At 40.0% G+C, this 15,113-nt stretch overlaps 1 protein-coding gene across 2 annotated transcripts in view; it reads right to left on the bottom strand.

Annotated features, from left to right (window-relative positions):
* The window catches only part of Kdm2a (lysine demethylase 2A), an 85,082-nt gene that overhangs the window by 24,373 nt on the left and 45,596 nt on the right, over positions 1-15,113 (bottom strand). For both annotated transcript variants that reach the window (XM_052761202.1, XM_052761203.1), the window contains exons 7-12: positions 14,464-14,570; positions 13,876-13,969; positions 12,642-12,795; positions 11,659-11,774; positions 7,545-7,671; positions 5,090-5,484 (exon numbers count right to left, since the gene is read on the bottom strand). In XM_052761202.1, the coding sequence (XP_052617162.1) occupies positions 5,090-5,484; positions 7,545-7,671; positions 11,659-11,774; positions 12,642-12,795; positions 13,876-13,969; positions 14,464-14,570 (993 nt within the window). The remainder of the gene's footprint in view (positions 1-5,089; positions 5,485-7,544; positions 7,672-11,658; positions 11,775-12,641; positions 12,796-13,875; positions 13,970-14,463; positions 14,571-15,113) is intronic.

Genomic DNA, 15,113 nt, shown 5'->3' with positions numbered 1-15,113 from the left:
AGAGTTCTGAACTTAGTAAATTTCACATTACACATAACTGATAGAATACAGGATTAAGCCATTTTCTTCTCTTAAATGAAACCACCAAGTTTCTAAGGTCTAAATCTGCTGTTTTCTGACACTGGTTCTAAGTATTTTCTTTTTACTTTTTTTTTTTTTTTTTTTTTTTTTTTTTTGGTGTTTGAGACAGGGTTTCTCTGTCTTCTTACTTTTGAAAGGGGTCCTACTGTGTTGTTGTCTAGGCTGGCCTGAAACACCTAAGGCTCAACAGATCCTTTTACTCTATCTCTTGAGTAGCTGTTATTACAGGCGACCAACAATCATGTCCAGCTCTGGAGGCTACGTTCTGACATCTCTAGACGTAAACAAGAGACAGTGTGGACGAAGTCCTGAAAGAAGAATCCAAACACTGTCAGTCTACTCAGTCATCTCATGGGCCACTAGGTTTCTCATGTTCCAATGTGTGCCACAATGTCTTAGCCAGTGTTCACAGCTGTATTTCCTAGTGATCCTTGATAAATATAAAGAAGGTCTGTGCGTTTTTTTCACATGGTTGGAGACCTTTGGATGCCACTCCTTAACTCATTCATTTGCCTTTCTGCTGCTTCCTTTTAATTTTCTACATTCTCACCTGGTATACTACTGGACCACTATTTCCTTCATTCTCTGTACTTAAGCCAGGTGTAATCCTAGTACCTGGGAGGCCCATGTAGGAAGATTCCTAATTTGAGGTCAGCCTGGGCTCTCCAGCAAGACTCTGTCTACAAACCAAACCAATTTTTCTTTATTTAGCCTGCCTCCCTCCCTCTCTCTCTCTCTCTCAAGATATGAGTACTCTATCTGCATGTATGCCTACATGCCACCAGAGGGCATGACATCACATTATAGATGGTTGTGAGCCACCATGTGGTTGCTGAGAATTGAACTCAGGACCTCTGGAAGAGCATCCAGTGCTCTTAACCACTGAGCCATCTCTCCAGCCCCATTTAGCTACTTTAAATGCTTGCTTAAGTGAATTAAGACCTTTGACCTTGAACAATAGAATGCTAGAATATAATATACCTTTCTACAACTGGATTTAGTAAAATTAGATCTATAGACATTATCGTAGAACCAAAAAGATAGTCACTTTTTTGTTTTGTTGTTTTTTTTTTTTTTTTTGAGACAGGGTTTTTCTGTGTAGCCTTGGAACCTATGCTGGAACTCACTCTATAGACCATGCTGGCCTCAAACTCTCAAGAGATCTACCTAACTCTACCTCCCAGTGGTAGGATTAAAGATGTGTGCCACCACCTCCAGGCCCAAGATACTCACTTTTATGAACTAGAAATGGGTAAGGGCCAATAAGAACGGCTCAGTGGAAAAAGAGCACCTGATGCTAAGCCTGGAGACCTGAGTTTGATCCCTGGAACTCACATGGTGGAAAGGGAGAAGTGATTCCTACTAGTTGTCTTCAGATCTCCACATGTGACCACATCCACAGCCATCTACCCCCCCCCCCCCCCCCCCCGCCCCACCAAATAGTATGCTTTTAAAAAAGAGAACTTGTGGGTCTGGAGAGATGGCACAGAGGTTAAGAGTACTGGCTGCTCTTCCAGAGGTTCTGAGTTCAATTCCCAGCAACCACATGGTGGCTCACAACCATCTATAATGAGATCTGGTACCTTCTTCTGGCATGTAGGCATACATGTGGGTAGAACACTGCATGCATAATAAACCAACAAATAAATAGAGCTTAGAAGCTGAGCGTAGTGTCAAATACCTTTAATTCCAGCACTTAGGAAAACGCAGAAGAAGGTGGTTATCTGTGAGTTTGAGGCCAGCCTGGTTTACATAATGAGTTCCAGGACAGAGCTACATAGAGAGAGCCTGCCTCAAAAAAAAAAAAAAAAAAAAAAAAAAAAAAAAGTCAGCAGTGGTTGGGCGGGGGTGTGGCGGGGCACCTGGAGCTGGTGAAATGGCTCAGTGGTTAGGATCACCTGCTGCTCTTTCAGAGGGCTGCAGCATACTGGACAACTCAGAAACACCTGTAACTCCAGCTCCTTGGATCTAACCCTTTCCTCTGGCCTCAAAAGGCACACACACACACACACACACACACACACACACACACACACACACACACACACACCCACCCCCACCCACACACACACCCACACACACGTAAATTAAATAAATTTAAAAAAAATACGTAACACTTCAAGATATATTCTTATGCCATTTTCTAGCCTACCTGGCATATGAATACCTTTAATCCCAACCACTCAGGAGGCAAAGGCAGGAAGGTATTTGTGAGTTTGAGGCCAGCCTGGTTTATGTAGAGAGTTCCAGGACAGCCAGGGCTACATATAAAGACCCTGTCTCAAAAAACAAAGTAAGAGCTGGAGAGACAACTTGGTGGTTAAGAGCATGTACTGCTCTTCTAGAGGACCAGAGTTCAATTCTCAGCACCTTTATCAGGCAGCTCACAAACACAAAAACTTCAACTCTAAGACAATCTGACACCTCTGGCCACTGCAAGCACCTGCACTCATGTGCACATACCTATACACAAATACATACACTGTTATTTATTAAAAAAAAATAAAATAAAACAAAGCCAAGCAGTGGTGGCACACGCCTTTAATCCCAGAACTAGGGAGACAAAGGGAAGTGATTATCTATAAATTCGAGGCCAGTCTGGCATACAGGGCGAGTTCCAGTATTAGCCAGGGCTACACAGAGAAATCCTCAAAACAAACAAAAGAAAGAAAGAAAGAAACCCAAAACAACAAACAAAACAAACCCACCAAAACAAAAAGATGTATTTATAGGCAAGGATTTTTTGAAGAACTCAAATAGCAAAGGAAATAATCCCACCAATTGACAAATTAGAGTTTACAAGAAATTAAAAAAGCTTCTATACACCAAAGGAAACAAGAACCTAGAATAAAAAAGCAGCTTACAAAATGGGAAATTCACACATCAAACAGGGGATTAATACAGAAATTAAACCCTAAAAGAACAAATCTCCTAATTGATAAATAAATGGGTTAAAGAACTGAATAGTTTTCAAAAGAAATACAAATGGCCAGGTATGGTGATGCATGTCTTTAATCCCAGCATTTGGGAGGCAGAGGCAGGAAGATTTCTGTGAGTTGAGGCCAGTCTGGTCTACATAGAGAGTTCCAGGAAGCCTTAACTACATAAAGAGACCCAGTCACAAAAAAACAAAGAACAAAACAAAACAAAAAGATATACAAATATTCAATGAAAATCTGAAAAGGTATCCAAATTCTCAGTCATCAATACAAAGTAAATTAAAGCTGCTGTGAGATTTTTATCTCACTCCAGTCAAGATAGCTTTAATAAAACAAACAACCCCAAGAGAACAACAATAAAAACAAAAACCACCCAATTTTGACTGGAGCTGATAGCAGAAAAGTGCCTATCATGAATTCAATCCCCATTTCACAGCCACACATGTGCCCCCTCCTACAATAATCATCATCCAAAAACCAACAAAACAAAACAAAAAAACAATGGCAATAAATGCTAGTGAGGACCTGTGGAAAAAGGAATTCTTGTGTGTTGTTGGTGGGACTGTAAACTAGAACAGCTACTGTAGAAGTCAGTATGGGAGTTCCTTTAAAACTCAAAATAGCCGGGCGGTGGTGGCGCACGCCTTTAATCCCAGCACTCGGGAGGCAGAGCCAGGAGGATCTCTATGAGTTCGAGGCCAGCCTGGACTACCAAGTGAGTTCCAGGAAAGGCGCAAAGCTACACAGAGAAACCCTGTCTCGAAAAATACAAAAAAAAAAAACCCCTCAAAATAAAGGTACTATATACCCAGCTATATCACTGGGTATATACCTGAAAGACTCCAAGTTACCATATCACAGATACCTGGATATACATTTTTTTTTTTTTTTTTTTTGGTTTTTCGAGACAGGGTTTCTCTGTGTAGCTTTGCACCTTTCCTGGAACTCGCTGTGGAGACCAGGCTGGCCTCGAACTCATAGAGATCCGCCTGCCTCTGCCTCCTGAGTGCTGGGATTAAAGGCATGCGCCACCACTGCCCGGCTGGATATACATTTTTATTATGGGACTATTCACAATAGCTAAGAAATGGAACCAGCTTAGAGGCCTATCAAGAGATAAATGGATAATGAAAATGTGGCACATAATTATACAACGAAGTTTTATCCAGCTGTATTGAAAAATAAAATCATGGCATTTCAGGAAAATGGATGGAACTATAGGATATCATGTGGAATCTATATGTGTGTGGGGGAAGATGGGGTAGAAAGGGAACCATGAGAGGGGAGGAAAAGAGAAGGGGAAAAACACAGGGTAATGAAACATATGTGACAAGAGAGCAGAAAGGGGGACTATCTGGGGCGGGAAGGAAAACACAGGATATAGTTGAGAAGGAGCAATCAGCTTCTGGCCAGTTCTCCTATGTCTGCCTCCCATTTCACCATAGGAATGTACAAGTAAAGACAGGCTCTAGGAATTGAACCAAGGTCCTCATGCTTGTGCAACAAGAGAATTAATTTACCCACTGCACCATCTCCTCAGGTCCCTAATGACCTCATGTTCATTATTATGGGAGCTGGAATTCCTTTACCATGCAGGTTCCAGGAATTATACTCAAGTCCTCAGGTCTACTCACTGAGCTATCACCTGGCCCTCCACATTTTCTCTATTTCAGTGGTAAGCTCCAAGTTTTTTTGTTTTTGTTTTTTTTTTTGAGACAGGTTTCTCTGTGTAGTTTTGGTGCCTGTCCTGGATCTCACTCTGTAGACCAGGCTGGCCTCGAACTCACAGAGATCCGCCTGGCTCTGCCTCCTGAGTGCTGGAATTAAAGGCGTGCACCACTGCCGCCTGGCTGAACTTCAAGTTTTTATCACTAAGTTTAAGTCAACACTGAAGACACAAAGGTTTCCATTTTCAAAATGATAACCTAATGTCACACTAGAAATTAAAACATTGAGCAGCACTAACACAGGCACATATTAACTTCCCTGTTCTTGAGGTATCCTTAAGCCTAGCATTTCTCCCTCCAAATCTAGAAGCATCTCTCTTAGACAGGTCAACAGCTGCTTACCTTTACATCAGCAATCAGAGCATCTTCGTCTTCTATCCCTGTGGGGACACACTTCTTGTGCAGCGGCAGTGACTCTAACTTATCTACAAGACAGCGAAGACCTTCAAGCTCAAAGTGGGTCAGATGCACTTGCCTATCCTTTCTAGGGCTACACTGGGGATCCCAAACTTGGCCATTGTGGGATCCCCGGCTAGAGTCTGAGGATGAGTCTCCAGACAAAGTTTTCTTCAGACTTGGAAGACTTCGGCAGGTTTTGCCTAGTCCATCATAATCCAGGTTGACTCCATTAGCAACAGGACTGGTAAGCACAGATCGCTTACTGTTCAAGCGTCGGGCTTCTCTGTCCACCCCTTCCTCGTCACCATTTCCAGACTCCAACTCATTTAATTCCATATCTACCAATGCAAAGGAAATAAATGCCAGTTGGCTAGTTGATTAACAAGAGAAATAATACAATATACCCAAAGTTATAAAGGACAAGGCCAATGTTAAAAACCATAATTACAAATAGAAAAAACCCTGTAGTAGCTGAGAGTGGTAATGCATGCCTTTATTCCCAGCATACTAGGGACCAGAGGCAGGAGGATCTCTGTGAGTTTCAGGCTACCCTGGTCTACATAGTGAATCCCAGGCCAGTCAGAGAGAGACCCTGCCTCAAATATACAAAACAAAATGAAAATAAAAATGGATATTGAAACTACCATATCAGGGCTAGAGAGATGGCTCAGTGATTAAGAGAATTTGCTGCTATTGCAAAGGATCCAGGTCGATTTTCAGTACCCATATGAACCCACGGTTCATAACTATCTAGAATTCTAGTTCCATGGGCTCTGATACCCTCTTCTGACCACTGCAAGCACCAATAACATATGTGGTACAAATACATACATATGCTCACACAATAAAACAAATCTAATAAACCTTTTTTTAAAAAAGAGAAAAAGTTAAAGCACAGAGGTTAAAAACAAAGATACTAGAGTCTGATTAGTCTAGTCCAAAGTATGGCTATGCCACTTAATAACTATAGGATCATAAAAAGTATAAAAATCTTGAGAGTTAAAATTCTCATTTGTGCTGGGAGTGGGGGGTGGGGGGTGGGACACGCATTTAGTCCCAGCACTTGGGAGGCAGAGGCAGGCTTTGAGTTTGAGGTCAGCCTGATCTACAGAGTTCCATGACAGCCAGGCCTACACAGAGAAACCCATGTCTCAAAATAAAACAAAATCAAACCAAACCCCAAAACAAACAACACTCTCCAAATTCTTATTTGTAAAATCAGGCTAATTATACCTGCCACACAGGCATATAGTTACATTACACACATATATATCATATATAGTAAGAATTTAAACTATATAAATGACTTAAGAATAGATTGTGACCATCTGTATATAATAAAACATATTTAACTGGTCAAAAGGTTGAATGTTCAACCCTAAATGGGACATCTCTATATCACCTCCTTGAAAAGAATACAATGGCTGGAGGAAAGGACGGTGTGTTATTCAATGCTAAATTCTAGGAATGACATGGAATCTTGAGCTGTCAGTGGCTGTGATTATTTATTATGCACAATAACTATACAAGATTGAGCCATCAACTTCCATCATGGACAGGAGGGGATCACAAAGCTCCAACCCTCCCACAAGATCTACACAGTCAAATATTGGTAAGGGCTCATAAGCCCCTCTCCTCCCTGAAGATCTTTTGGCAGTTCATGGTTGTGAGGGGAAGGAGAAAAATTTTCTTTACTGGTATAGCCATTGATTGCCCATGTATCTATAAATATCCTTCACACAGGCTTCTATAGTAAATCTAATTATATTTATTAGTTGATAACCGCCCCCTAGAGGGGCTGGAGAGACAGCTCAGCTGTTAAAAGCACTGGTTGCTCTTCCAGAGGACCTGGGCTCAATACCCACATGGCAGGCAGCTCACAGATGTCTGAAACTCCAGTTTCAAGGTTCCAACACTTTTGAAGATATACATGCAGACAAAACACCAATGCACATAAAATAAAAATTATATTCTCTTAAAAAGAAAGAAAACCCCCCTTTAAAACAAAGTAGAAGGAGACTAGCTAGAAAGAGGAAAGAGTCCTGTAGGTAGGGGAGACAAGACATGAGGGTAATGGGAGACAACACATGCATGAAAATATCATAATAAAACCCGTATGTATAACTAATATATGCTAATAAAAAACAAAAACAGATAATTTATCACTTATCTTGAGGAAATGAATATACCAACCCAGTCAAAGTGCAGACACACAGTTTTTCATTCAGCCTGGTAATTCATATCTAGTTGTGTATTTCGTGTTCAGGTGCAGTAATCAATTTGGAATTTTCAAATACACAAGTACAAAAGCCAAAAACCTCCAAACTGTAACTACTAAGTGACAATGTATTTCTCAGCTCAAGTGTGTCTTGAAAGTTCATGGAGTCAGAACACTTACCCATGCTGAGGGATTCTTTTTGAAATTCCTTAGTTAGGTGGGATCGATTGGTTATGCAGTATACGTATCGCTCCAACACGTACCAACACATTTCGTAGTAAAATGGGTAACGGAATTTATTTGGAACCTATACAGGAAAAGAATCATGAGAAAACAAGGCAAAGACAATTTACAAGGTAAGACAATAAGAAAGACAATCTCAATCACTGTAATAATTATTAACCCAGGAAAAATTTTTGTCATTCAATCTATAAATTTAAGCTGGCATCTGAAGCAAGAACTTAAGTGAATTTGTCATTTTTGAGAATGTTGACCTTAGAAATAGGCAAGACAGTTTGTATCTGCAACCCTAGTACTCAAAAGGCTGAATTTAAGCCAGGCCTGGACTATACAGTGAGACTCTGTCAAAAAAGAAGAAAAAGAGGTAGAGGTGTGTGTAAACAAAAGCAATGACTGAGGATGTACATCAGTTAGCAGATTGTTTGCCTAGCATACATAAAGGCCTGGGTTGGAACTATAGGACTGCATAAAACTAGGTACCATGATCTATACTTGTATTCTCACCACTTTGGAGGTAGAGGCAGGAGGATTAGAAATTAAAGGCCAGCCTGGGCTACATAAAACCCTATCTCAAAACCTGACACCAAACAAAAACAAAAACACAATAAAAAAAGATGAAGAAAACGTTGTTTTACATTTTAAGGTTTGATTACAGGGGTGTTACAATAAGACACAATAACTAGGTGTAGGGCGCACACATCTGTAATTTCTGCTCTCAGGAGATAAGAGGCAAGCAAAAAAGGAGAAAGGTGGAGGAGCATGTAGAGAGAGTAAAATGTGCTATATATTTGCAAAATTATTTTAGGCCAGTATAGAGATCCATGCCTTTAATCCTAGCACTCACGAGGCACAGGCAGGCCAGCCTGATCCACACAGTGAGTTCCAGGGCTACATATAGAGAGCTTGTCTCTAAAAACAAAACGCAGCCGGGCAGTGTTGGTGCACACCTTTAATCCCAGCACTCAGGAGGCAGAGGCAGGCAGATCTCCATGAGTTCGAGGCCAGCCTGGTCTACAGAACGAGTTCAGGACAGGCTCCAAAGCTACACAGAGAAACCCTGTCTCAAAAAATACAAAACAAACAAACAAACAAACAAACAAACAAACAAACACTGCCTTAGAGTATAAAGGCATCCAAGCATTCTTGCTTGGCTCTGGTTTTTTTTTTTTCCCCCCAGACAGGGTTTCTCTGTGTGGCTTTGCGCCTGTCCTGGAACTTGCTTTGTAGACCAGGCTGTGCTCGAACTCACAGAGATCCGCCTGCCTCTTGGCTCTGTTTTTTGTCTGAATCTGAAGAACACAGGACAAAGAATCTAATGAAATCTAGATAGGAGATAAAGTTACACACTTATAGTAAGACATTCATTATATGCATGAAAGTATAATTTTAAACTTATTCTCAAGCTGTATGCTCTTTAGAAGACAAGATTGAGGGCTGGAGAGATGGTACAGCAATTAAGAGCACTGGCTGCTCTTCCAGAGGACCCAGGTTCTGTACCCAGCACCCACATGACATCTCACAGCTGTCTGTAACTCTAGTTCCAGGGGATCTGCCATCCTCACACAGATATATGTAGGACAAACATCAATGCACATTAAAAAATAAATAAACTTAAGGGGAAGCAGGAAAGAAGTAAGACTGAGACTCTATTCAACATCCACCCTCAGTTTCCCTGTCTTGTGCTTTGTAGTACACTCACCTCTCAGACTAATAATGTGTGGTTTTATCAGTCACTATTTTTATAGCATTAATCTTCTTTCCATTCAGAGCATTTTAAAAATTATTTCAGAAATATAAAGAATGCCCCTTAGATATATGATTGCCAAGGGAAAGGTGAATTAAAATTACCATAAATCAATGAACAACGAAGATGAGTGCCAGGTACCATTCTAAATATATCTGCTACCTTCTGGTGCATATGTTTAATCCCAGTACTCAGGAGGCAGAGGCAGATAGTCTCTGTGAATTTCAGCCAGCCTGGTCTACATAGTGAGTTCCAGAACAGCCAGAGCTACATAGTGAGACCCTGTCTAAAAAAATAAAACTAAAGCCAGGCGGATTCTAGTCCAGTCTGGTCTACAAAGCAAATTCCAGGACAGCCAGGGATACAGAGAGAAGTCTTGTCTCAAAATAAATAAATAAATAAACAAACAAACGTATGTATGTATGTATGTATGTATGTATGTGTATATATATATATATATATATATATATATATAAATAAAATTAAGCCAGATGTGGTGGCCCATGCCTTTAACTCCAGCATTTGAGAGGTAGGAACAGGCAGATCTCTGTGAGTTCAAGGCTAGTCTGGTTTACAGAGCTAGTTCTAGGACAGCTAGAACTGGGTTTTTTGTTTATTTGGTTGGTTTTGTTTTTCGTTTTGCTTTGTTTTGTTTTCAAGGCAGGGTTTCTCTGTGTAGCCTTGGCTGTCCTGGAACTAGATTTGTAGACCAGACTTGGATATACAGAGAAACCCTGTCTTGAAAAACAAACAAAAAATTAAATTAAAATATCTATATATCTCCCACCCTCTTTATAGAGAGGCTGTAATTAAAGCCAAATAGCCCGCCCCTGCCCGCCCTCATGTCCTGCTGTCTTCAATTGAAAATTAAAAGGGAACCCTTTTCAAAACCTTTCATCAGATCACGGGTATTACTATGAAATAAGGAAATCACTTTATGATCATTAGAAAAGAGTCATACAACCAATGAAACATATAACTAGACCCAAAACTGGATCTCTTATGTGATAATGGCTTTAACCAGAAGATTCTTCCCTCTCACTTAAAAGGCGATTTGTTTCTGGCAAAACAGAGTAGGGAGCTAAGAACTAATAGGTATTGGGTCTCCTAGTCTCCTTAAACTAAATACAACATGTTATGCTTCTCTGTCAGCCTCTGAAGCGTATTAATACTTTTTGGGAAAGGTCTTGAGTATATAAGTATAAATATTATACACACACACACAAGTATAAATTCTAAAATTCTCAATAAATTTGATGAGAGCTGACTAATTACTGACACTCATGATGGAGAGGGAAGGGCCCAATAAGATGGCCTTTACCAGTGGGTAAAGGTGCTTGCTGCCAAGCCAGATGACCTTAACTAGATTCTTGGGATGTGGTGACAAGAGAGAACTGACTTCTATAAGTTGTCTTCAACCTCCACTCATATACCTTGGCATAAGGATCCAACATACACGACAAAATAAATAAAATTTAAAAATCTTTTTTTTGGGGGGGGGGAGGGTTGAGACAAGGTTTCTCTGTAGCTTTGGAGCCTGTCCTGGATCTCACTCTGTAGACCAGGCTGGCCTCGAACTCAGAGATCTACCTGTCTCATTCTCCCGAGTGCTGGGATTAAAGGTGTGTGCCACCACTGCTTGGCTTAAAATTTCATTTTTAAAAGATGTTTACACTTTCAAAAATGGGAAAGGGAAAGCAGGGAGAACTGGTAATAAGAATAAAGATAGAAAAATTCAAAGTTGTGAAATTAGAAGGGATCATTTCCATTCCACAAACTATTCATGACACGAAAACGAAAAACATGGCTCAAAAGATTATACAAATATTCATATGAAGAACTTCAGACTTAAAAGTCCCCCAAAATAAGAGTTTAGTAAATTTTTTTGCTATGACCTCAAAATATGTGGAAACTGCTTTTTAATGCAAAGAAAATCTGAAAAGTTGACAAATTATCTATGAATCCCTTTCTGATTCATTTACTATATTGGGGGAAAGGAGGATAGCAGTATATGCATATGAAGTAATAAGGCAACATGCAAGTGTTCGTTCTATCCTTATACCAGGTGTGTTCTGGGGCTTGAATTTTTGTTATCAAGCTTAGTAGTGAGTACCTTTACCTGAATCTCTTTAAACTTGTCTTTTTCTTTGATAACATGGTCTTGCTACATAGTTCAAGCTGGCCTCAAACTCACAATCTTCCTGTCCCTGAGTGCTACAAAGATTAGAGGCATGTGTTACCAAGCTTACCTAACATCTGTCTTAAATGGGGAAACTTCTTCACATATAATTGTTACATAAAATTACTCACCCGTGTCCGGTCTTCAATGCTGTATATCTTTAATTGCATGGGGATGTTGAAGCTGTGCAAAAAATTGCCTCCAAACACTAATGTGTCTGTGGGAGTATACACAGCGTGAATCCAACCTGGAAGACAGGAAATGGAAGCAGGACTGAATGCACATACTGCAATATATATCTAAGGAAAAGGTTTTATTTACTTATTTTAAAGTCAGAGTCTTAAATGCTGCTCATGCTAGCCTCAAACACATGCAAATAGCTAGGACTAAGGTGTGTGACCCCACACTCAGCATAAGATGTGTAGGTTGTTTTTTTTTTTCCCTAGAGATACAACACAGGGTATTATGCATGCTAAGCAAGTACTCTACCATCAAGTTACTTCCCCAGTGCAAGAAACTTTTAAAAAATGCTGCTACCATTTATTAAAGCATCAACTAATCACCAGCTCTGTCTAAGAGAGTCTATTACTATTCTCATGTAGTCTTCTCAACAAAAAAGCAGACTTAAGTATTTGGTGGAAGTAGTATTGAGCAGGCAACTAGAGAGCCAGAAGTCTCAGACCAGGGACACCAAAATGTATACTCTTTATATGCATTTATTTTAGAATTAATGATTCGATATCACTGATTCAACACTCCCCATTCAGGTAGGGAAAGGTGGCTCTTCACTGGAGAGGATACATCACATGTAAAGATTATGAATTTACTGGGCTTAATGTGTAGTCCAAACATGTTTATCGCTTGAGAAGCTACCACTGGCAATACTAAAACATTGTGTCAGAATTAAAGCACTGCTATGTTTAATTTTTTTGTTTTAAAATAAACATTCTCTGCATTGTACTCCATAAAAACAAAAAAACACACCATTGCTTGCTGCATGCACATGTATGTGTTGCTGGGGATTGAATTCAGAGCCTTGTGCATACTCAATTTTCTTTAAGAGAACAAAGGAGCTAAGTGCTAGAAAGCAACATACTTTCCCCACTTTGCTTACCTGAGGGAATGACGAAGGTATAGCCCTGCTTGAGCTCAATTCGTTGGCAATCTGACACCCGGTCACCCAGAAAGATGTCTCCCTGTTTCCCTGACAGCAGCCAATTCTCGTACAGCTCCAGGTTGTGGGCTGTAGGGGGGATGAGCCAGAAGACCTGTGAGTTAAAAAACTTCAGTCTGTTAACAGCCATTGACATGATCCAGTCGTCTCCCTCAACTGATACAAGTACAAAGATGACTGGAAAGTAGACTTGACTATCTGGGTAAGTCAGGACCTACACAAACAGATCTGGTCTGACAGCATCTGGATTTCCTGGGACTATGGCTGTAGAAGAACCCAGAACCATTTAGAACACTAAGAGAAAAGGGGCCTTATGATTATTACCTGGGCAGTTTCTTAAAAACTCTGGTTAGAGGCTTAAGTAGACCCATTATTTAGGTTAATAAAATTAGTAACTCTAAGAGAATGGCCTGAGGCTGCCCTGTCCCAAGGTAGTAACTAAGATCAATAGGACAAAACTCACAACCCATCTATATAGATGTAAATAAACAAAAGGACTTTGCAAAGAGACCCAGATATCCTAGCTTAAGTACTTATGTAATTGTAATCATCCCAGTTCTGCTTCTGCTAATAGATGTAGTCACTCCAAGTAGAAGACTAATACTACAAACCTCTGCTATTAACTCTAGATTTCAATTCTGAAATAATGTTTAGAAAAACTTGTGAGAAGATGGAATAAATTTTATTATTATTGGGATATAACTCTTTATGACTGAAAGTGACCTTTTCAAACCCACAAAAAAGGCTTAATGTTTCCTTGGTCACATTTCAGACCAATATCTCTAGACAGGGAGAGCTGGCTGAATCCTAATTTGCTGGATTTTTTTGTCAATATATCTAAAATTTATGTTCCCTTCTTCTACATTACTTTTCTTCTAGGTACAAAAATGTTACTGTCCTCCAAGAATTACCTTTTCAAGTTCACCTGGAAAATTCTGCTTTGCAGTCTAGAAATAGCATTACTGATATTTCCCAAGTACTGGGCAAATATTGGTGGAATGACACTCGTCTACATAAGTAAAACTCCAATAGACTAGCCACCCAAAAGCAACTAAATCTATAATTCTCTTCAAATATGAATGGGGGATGTTTCCTAATAGACCAGTTTCCAGATTATATTAAGCATGTAAGTCATATAATCTGCTTTTAATTCCAATCCCAACCATGACAGTACCTTTCCACCTTGGTGGATGTGATACCAAACAGAAGTACCACCAAAGTCCACGTGGAAGTCAGTATAGCAGCCTCGAACACTCATTAGACAGTACCTGACCCAAAGAGAAGCGGCAGCATTACTATTCTGATAAAGAGAAACTACCCACCAAAATGACATTCTCCTCCCTAGTGAACTCTCTCTACTTTGCATCTCATAAACTCCTAGTAGGTTTTCTTTCTTTTCTTTTTTGTTTTAAGGTCTCACTATGCTTCTTGGCTGTCCTGGAACTTGCTAATTAGACCAGGCGGGCCTTGAAACTCAGGAGACCTAGCTGCCTCTGACTCAAGGCACAGGCCACCATATCCTGTTAAAGAAATGCAGTTCTAAGTCACATTTCTAGGACATGAGCTTTTTCCCCTTACTCGTGAGATCATGTGCAATGTAATTTCTCACATACTTTTGATACTATAAAGTCCACTGTTTAAACAATCTATTGATTTGATGATTTAGCACAGAGCAAAGCTTGAAAGGGACAGACTATTTCCTTGCTACCACTTTTAAACCCCACAGAACACTTAGGAAAGTATACAAGAATGAGCAACTTACTTTTGCACTTTAGGGTACTGCATCTCTAAAATGGCATTTGTTGATTCGGTCTGACTTTCTTTCAAGTGCCTTGGCCACATGTTATCTACCCAGTCAATGAAATCCACCTTTAAAAAGGAAGAGACATTTAAGAGGTACAGTTACAGAGAATTTTAAAGTCAAGAAAAAACAACTACTTTAAATATACACAGCACAAAAGAAAAATTTAAAATCTGTGAGCCTTAGAGACAAAAGACATAAAAACTACTGGGTTAGCAATCATAAGCTCCTGATTTATCGACGATGGTGTAATGGTTAACTGTAGACAAATATTAAAATCTTTGAAATGGAGCCGGATGGTGGCAGCGGCGCACGCCTTTAATCCCAGCACTCGGGAGGCAGAGGCAGACGGATCTCTGTGAGTTCGAGGCCAGCCTGGGCTACCAAGTGAGTCCCAGGAAAGGCGCAAAGCTACACAGAGAAACCCTGTCTCGAAAAACCAAAAAAAAAAAAAAAAAAAAAAAAAAAAACAAAAAACTTTGAAATGGCTAGGCATCTTAGTGCGCACACACACACACCCCACCCCCGAGACAGGGTTTCTCTGTGTTGTTTTGGTGCCTGTCCTGGAACTCACTCTGTAGACCAAGCTGGCCTCAAACTCACAGAGATCC

This window comes from Peromyscus californicus, unplaced genomic scaffold (genome assembly GCF_007827085.1).
Source record: "Peromyscus californicus insignis strain IS unplaced genomic scaffold, ASM782708v3 Scaffold_4__1_contigs__length_199733344, whole genome shotgun sequence".
In the NCBI taxonomy this organism is placed as follows: Eukaryota; Metazoa; Chordata; class Mammalia; order Rodentia; family Cricetidae; genus Peromyscus; species Peromyscus californicus.
The sequence above is the reverse complement of the archived record's forward strand: the minus strand, read 5'-3'. Positions and strand labels throughout refer to the sequence as shown.